At 38.4% G+C, this 7,428-nt stretch overlaps 1 protein-coding gene across 1 annotated transcript in view; it reads right to left on the bottom strand.

The window, feature by feature from the left end:
• Nucleotides 1-1,784: 1,784 nt before the first annotated feature.
• Nucleotides 1,785-7,428, bottom strand: part of REEP3 (receptor accessory protein 3) — a 43,156-nt gene continuing 37,512 nt past the window's right edge. Inside the window, exons 7-8 of the mRNA XM_042790074.1 lie at nt 6,604-6,755; nt 1,785-5,833 (exon numbers count right to left, since the gene is read on the bottom strand). Coding sequence (XP_042646008.1) covers nt 5,777-5,833; nt 6,604-6,755 — 209 coding nt within the window. The 3' untranslated portion in view covers nt 1,785-5,776. The remainder of the gene's footprint in view (nt 5,834-6,603; nt 6,756-7,428) is intronic.

Here is a 7,428-nt window from a genome sequence, read left to right as displayed (position 1 = left end):
TAACACACATGGTTATGCTTGCATTTTTCCTAGCATTACATTTGGAGATAGAGCTTTACCATTACACTAGCTTCATACAGGGTTTCTGTTTTGCTTCAGAGGTTCTTTTAAGTCTTTCTCCCCAGTTAGCCATATCAAGAAATTCTTCCCTTTGGGGCAATACCTTAGGACGACCTCTCCTTAGCATTGTCAGTCCAGGACAGCCAAAATACGTGAAAAGATTGAATGGGGTGGCACAGCTCGCTGAGAAAGCAGCGAGTGCCGCACAACATACCGGGTGTGTTGCCCAGGAAGAGCTAACAGAGGGTCAAAGTGCTGCTTACCTTGGAACTGTGACAGCATGGATAAGAAAATACTTTCTAAATCATTTCCGAGCTTCCTCATCCCTGTAATCACCGTACATTAGCAGACAGTAGTGAACTCCTAGGTTTTATTTGTAGTCCTTATAGTCTCTGCTCCAGCTGCTTTCATGCTTCGTACCCTAATTCAAACACAGCAATCTGTTGCTGAACTTTGGCAAAGGCAGGCAGACATAAACAAAGCAGGCCCCACTTTGGTTCCTGAATAGATCTACAGAAAAGATGGAAATAATTTTGGAAGTCTACTGATTTTACAAGACCTATTAGGGTCCCCCCTCATGTTCAATCACCTGTTTTCCCACATTAGTGTGGGACCACAACACTTAAGGTCTCAGGAAAAAAAAAAAAAGGCACCCCCCCACACACACACACAACTGTCACCATTGCTGCATCTGCTTCATCTTGAACATTTTAGCCTAGGACATACATGCCAGCACTATTCTAGAACCACCAAATAATCATTCCCTGAGCAGGTCTCACCAGCACCATGTTGAACAATAAGAAGACAGCTTTTAGTCCACATTCACAAACATTCCTGCTACCTGCTAAACATTAGTTGAAAAAATAAATGGGGGGGAAACACTGTTTTCTGACATCTACAATTTCTCCAGTAGGTGAGAGTTTTGTACTGCATAAACTGTTCTGACATCAGGAATTGAATCACTGCAAGGTCCCTTGCAGTCAGTCCGTGTGTCTAGGATGTATTTCCATAACTTCTAGGAGATAGTAGCAATAAATAGTTGTTTTTAAGTGTTTCTCCTCAATTAACCATAGCAAGAAATACTTTCCTTTGAGGCAGTAAGTCCAGAAGTCTTGCAAAAAAGGTCCAGAAAACGTGGATAGTGAGGTTTTCTAGGGATGTTAGCAGCCTACTTGAAGGAAGGTTTGAAAAATGAAAGGCCCAAGTTTTCCTATGCATCTCCTCCTCTGGGTTACCAGAAGAATTATGAGTAGGAAATACAAACCAAAATCTATTTGTTTGCACAAATAACAGTAAAGCTGCATCAATAAAAAGAAGTGGTTTAATTAAAATAAAAAAACAAACCAAACCAAAACAAACACACAATACACCAAAAAACCAACTGTTCCCCAGGAAGCCATACACTTTTGGGTGACTAAGCATCTTACTTTACTACGCATCTTATTTTTAGTTTACTCCAAACTGAACACCTAATCAAAATAGGTAACACTATAGCATTTTCAAGTTGCCTTTAGCAGGGTAAGTTTCAGTTAAGTCCAAGTCAGCATCAGACTCCATGGTGAAACCTCCATGACAGTTTAATTGTACTTCGAAGAGTTTTAGAAGTCTCCTCGAGATTCAGATGGGTTGTTTCGGTACTGGAATCATTATACTAAGTAAGAGAACACAGATTATGTAGTGACTGGTTTGTTAATCGTAATTCAGGTAATAAAATATCCACTGCATCCTGCTCAAAGCAGCATTTATTAAAGATAGTATCAAGATACGTCAATGCATAATGAAGCTTTCCCTCCTACAAATATGTAAACAAGTTGACAGCAAGTTATTATTACAATATAAAAATTAAAGCTTACATTGCATTTTTTTTTTAAAGCTACTAAATTCAGTCCCAATGTAGACAGTCTCTGGTCTGTAACATTTAAAAACACGAGTTCTTGAAAAATGTTAGAAGTATTACCTTTGCGCATACACATTTTTGTAGAAAAATACCTTAAAATATCAACTTCCCTTAATAAAAGCAACACCAAAACCAAAACACATCTTCTGTCATGAACAGTGTGTTAAATGCGTCTAGCATTTACTCCACCATTCTGTTTAACCAAATTATCTTCTGTTCATTTTAAAATTCATTACAGTTTGCAGAAAGTGGCTTGGATAATAGTCAGTTATTTTCACATAGCAAAGGAATTAGCATTAAAGTAGCTAGTATTGGCAATTACCTTGTAATCAGAGTCTGGCCTAAACTTATTTGCAATTGAGGCCATCAATTTAATCCTCATCTCAAACTATTTTAACACATACAGGAGGCTCTTGATAAGAAATCTGAGTCAATTCAGATATGTTTTGGAAAGGCTTGAAACCTGTACATGATTTAAGACTACATATTCTCTTTTATAAAGTACCTTTAACCTCTACATAGTTTTTTCTTTAACTATATTAGCAGTCCTGTTGGTGGCAGCCAATTCTCAGGAAATACTTTGTTTGTAAATTTATCTAATTTGACATGAGCTACATTTCACATCCCAAAAGCAAAAAGAACGTTAAGTTAAAATTTGATTTTTGTTTAACATTTTTCCAAGAAGTTTACTGGCAAGAGCTAGACAGATGACTTTTGCAGTTGCTAAGGCAAAAAAGTTTGAAAAACCCATGTACACAAAGTTTAAAAGATTGTGTAATGTTTCAAAACCAAACCAAACTAAATTCAACGAGCAGAGGGAAATACGTATTATCGGGATGAAAGCTAATCATGCCATTGTGCCCTGCCAAGCATCAACTGACAATAAACAGCAAAGAAAAAAAAAAATTAAGATAATACAGTGAACCAGTTTCAGGATGAATTGAAGAAGAAAATCAGGCTGTCAAGAAAAGAATCTTGCAGCAGGATGTTAGACTGAAAAACACAGCCAGGAAAATCCTGGAATTTTTATCACTTAAGAGTATCTGAGAGGACACAAGTGTACAGTAAAACGCAAACAGTGATGAATATGAATAATACTGCCAGCTTCCCTAGTTCCATGCATAGTTCAGAAAAAGGAGAGTTCTTATTTAGCCTTTGTCACTACTTAATTAGCAAGTTAAGTCTGCCAGAAGTTACAGCCTCAAGTACATAACGACATGTAGCACAACTTACTGACCATAAGCGTGGTAGAGGCCAAGCTACTCAAATGATCTCTAGCCCTGGAGATGTGAAAAGAACACAACCCCCAAAACAGGATCTACATGAACCTAGAACAGGAATGGTAATTCTGAAAGAAGGCCTTACCCTGCTCCTTCATGCAGGACTTCTGTAGAAAGATGACAATTTTATTGCCATGCTTGCTGATAAAACAAATACAATGAGTTAAAGCAAGGTGCGGCATCAGGAGCTCAAGGAGGACGTTCAACTGGAAAGTAAGAGTTAGAGATTCCACCCAAGGCCCAGGGTAGACTAATTTTCAGAGAGGGATGAGATGCAAACACAAAAGCCTCAGTTTCCCCTGACGTCTTACATAGCTCAACACACAGACAAGCCTTTCCCTACCTTCGGGGAGACAGATGAGAAGCACAAACATTCCTGGGGCACAAGAGAGGAACCAGGCCCTGGGGAGGCTGCCTTTCTGATCACTGCCTCCCCCATGGACAACAGCTCCTTATAAAAGTGAGATCACAAGTTGTGGTTTCGGGTAGAGGATGGGATTTTTACAGTGTACTCATTCTGGAGGGAGCAGCCTTCCTGTATTCTGGTACAAAACTGTGTCTTCAAGTGAAGTAATACAAACTTCAGCCTTTTAATCACATATGGACTGTTGCAGTGTCTTACTAAAGCATTTAACTTCCTCGGAGATGCTAAAAGCACTGCGTCATCACTACTGTTGTATTTGACCAAGGCTTTGCACTTGGCTTACAAACGCCTCTAACAGCAAGCAACGCAATGCCAATACAGACCAGCTGCATTTTTATCCATACGATTCAAACCCTGGCTCCAAGTCTACAGAAGACTACTTCAAATGCCAGTATATAGTAAGAGATCATTAAGTGCCTATCAGCAGTGAAGCCACTATGGCTGTAATATAAAAAGAACTGCAGCAGGCCCAAGCCCTAGAAATAAGTTTAAAAGCGCTGTAGTAGTCTTGCAGATGACTGTCATACCTGGGGGAAGGTCTGAGGACTGGAGTCTGAGATCCAAGGATAAGAGGGATCACACACCATTTTCTCTTCAAGGCAAGTAACACCATCTCTCTCCACGCCAAATAATAACATACTGTCTACAAAAAGTGGGTGTTTTTTCCCTTAACCCGCAGTAGAAATAGTCACACAGAAAACTAAAAACAGCCTATTTCTCAGAATGGCAGAGAACAGAACCAAAGGGGACCTCAAAATATAATTTCTACAAGTCTTGAATGCCTTGAATGACATTCCAAAATTAATCTCTGTACAAACAGGTATGTCATGGGACTCTATGCTATAAAATGGCTGACTAAATCAGCTAGACTTTTAGAAAAAGCTATTTGTATATAACTATCTTAGTAATAACTTGAGCAATAGAAGTACTACACAGCCAATTTCAGAATCCACATATGATGAAATATACACGCATACGTGGGGTTTTTTATATATTCTTTCTTGAAGCAATGCAGAACAAAACCAAACCAGGACCTGAATAATCTATCATACATGCCTTCATGTCAGCATGACTTCTCATACGCAGCTGGTGGGCTGGTCAGATCCCTGAGGTCTATCACTGGAATTGCTACAAGTTTTACTTACCACAATTTTAACCAAAAACTGATTGAAAATTATATTACATCTCTCTAGGTAAAGGAAGAAGACAGACAAAGACAAAACAAAACCAAAAAAACAGCTACAGAACAAAAACAGAACAACCCACACAGACAAAAAACTACACAGCCTTGTAATACATAGAAAGGCACCTTATAATGTTAAGTGTTAGTAGCAATTTTCTACAGCATCCTAAGTTTACTTAAGCAATCAAGATAAATTTAAAAAAAAAAAAAAAATCACGAAATGCAAGAATTGCTGGCATTCAAAAGATACGTCTGACCCACCTAAGAAGTCACTAAAATGACATGTGCAGCTGTAAATCAGTAAGTGTGCAAAACCATACAGTTTTGCATAAAGTGCTAAATGTACCCCCAGTTCGCACCTATTAGTATTATCTAAGTTTGTTAAGCTTGGCAACGTGATGCAAGAAGATGATCTTAAGGATGTACCACATCTACCTCGTCTCTCCTTTTCCTTCCCCACCATCATCCACTGTACTTCAAACTGTACATATTTAGATTACACAAAGGCCTTGTCAGGAACTGTAGTTCAGAAAAAATATTTCAAGTATACCTATCTTTCCATGTAAACTTGGGGACACTATGGGTTCATTTTTCACAAGTTCCAAACACTTACAACTTCTGCTAATTCAAATGGAGTTGTAATTATTTCAGTCTATTCAGTGCCTCTGGAAAGAGGCTGTTTCCTGTCACTCATTTAACTCCCATTTAAAGAGTGCTGAAATTCACACTATAATTTGTCCAGATTTAAGTCAAAACAAAAAGCAATTACAGAAAAGCAGAGTAGTACTTTATCCAACCATTTAGGTTCATACACCCAAGTCCTATCGTATATACTCATCATATGAACCATACACAGATCTTTAACACTTGACACACTGAATTCAAGTTATTATAATACAGCAGTTTTTTCTTGCAGGCATTGTGCAATACACTTAGAAGTATACAGCGGGTCTTTTCTTCACTCTGTATTTCAGTGATCCGTACCGTATCTGAGGGGGGAAAAAAAAAAAAGTAACTTAAAGACTTCAAATCACTTCAGGCAGAAATATTATTTACCTTTCCACTATGCCAATCTAGCAAGTTTCTTTAAATGTGCTTTGGTCACTCCACAGTTTCAGTAAGAGAATCTATGACTGAACGAGATAGTTTCAACAGAATAGGGCAAGAAGGGTAAGTCCCAACTGTTCTCCCAGAATTACCTTAAAGTTCTTATGAGATTCCATAGAGATTTATCCTGAAGTATCTTTAAATTTTGTGACACATACAAATATAAAGCACTCTGAATCCTACAAAGCACCTTCTCTTTAAGGATTACAAGTCAAAGCAGGCCATATGTCTATGGGAACTGAAAAAGTCTGAATCTTCTTTAATCCATTAAACAGCAAATGTTGAAGCGCGTAGAACTAAGACATGCAAATGCAGACGACAGTACCACTACCTATACCCCTTTCAGGGTGAGCAGTTCCTGAAATTTAGTCTTGGTGGTGCCAGAATCAGCATTACAAGCACAGAATCTCTTTCACCTCCCCTCCCTTTTTCCTCACTGCTTCCATTTCATTCATGTATTTTTCCCTTAAAAGCCCCAAAGTAGAGAAGCTCCAGGCTTAGACATTGTTATCACATACTTCCTTCTCCATTTAGCATTCTACAACAGTTATCATTGATAACCCCTCTAAGATTAAGAAAAAAAAAATCTGCATTATTAAAAATGCCAGGATACATTGCTAAAAACAAACTCAATACTTAAGATTATACTTGCCTCTTTACGGCCTTTAATAGTTTTCACAGACTTCATGCTCTGAGTTCTTCGAAGGCCTCTCTGAGCAAACATTTCATCCTCTGAGTGTGTCCCCTCCACCTCTTCATCTGTTTTGTCATCTCCAGGATTTTTTTCCAGTGGAGTTTTGTAACCTTTAAAAAACAGTTTTATAAAGATGCTTAATAGAAGTAGCTGTAACTTTTCAATTTGTAAGAAAGCCAAGAGTTTCATCTTTAGCATACATCCCTTATTCTTTTAAACGATATGGTCAGTGTGCCAGCTGCTTCGAAACAGCAAAACATGTAGTCTGCCAGGAGCTTGTTACTTCTATTTCTGTCATTTGTAAGTAACAAGCCACCTTGTTCCATAGGTATGTAGCACACTGGTTCCTCAACTGTTAGAAATTAAACCATCAGCCTGCTACCATCTTCTGCTTTACACTGAACTGCAAAACCCTCAGCCGTCATCTTGAGAAGTACTTAAGGATTTTGGCCACAATCCCCATGGGAGGGAGGTTAGACTAGATGAGCCTTAAAGGTTCCTTCTGACGAAAACCATTCTATGATTCTGTGATTCATACAACTTTTCTTCATAGTTGCATACCTCTCTGCGTATTTATTACCAAGTTCCTTTCAGAGAGATAAAATTTCAAATTACTACTAAGGGCTGTTTATATCCTGCGAAAATAGGGCCAAGATTATTACCAAACAGTCACACTAGAGGGCGCAAACTGCTTAAAAACGTCCTGAAAAGCTCCTTAGGATGCAAAAGCCCTGAATCCCCACAGATGTAGGTATCATACAGCCCCGAAACGTCATCTGGTTC

The sequence above is a fragment of the Tyto alba genome, unplaced genomic scaffold, assembly GCF_018691265.1.
Source record: "Tyto alba isolate M040663 unplaced genomic scaffold, T.alba_DEE_v4.0 Super-Scaffold_1, whole genome shotgun sequence".
In the NCBI taxonomy this organism is placed as follows: Eukaryota; Metazoa; Chordata; class Aves; order Strigiformes; family Tytonidae; genus Tyto; species Tyto alba.
The sequence above is the reverse complement of the archived record's forward strand: the minus strand, read 5'-3'. Positions and strand labels throughout refer to the sequence as shown.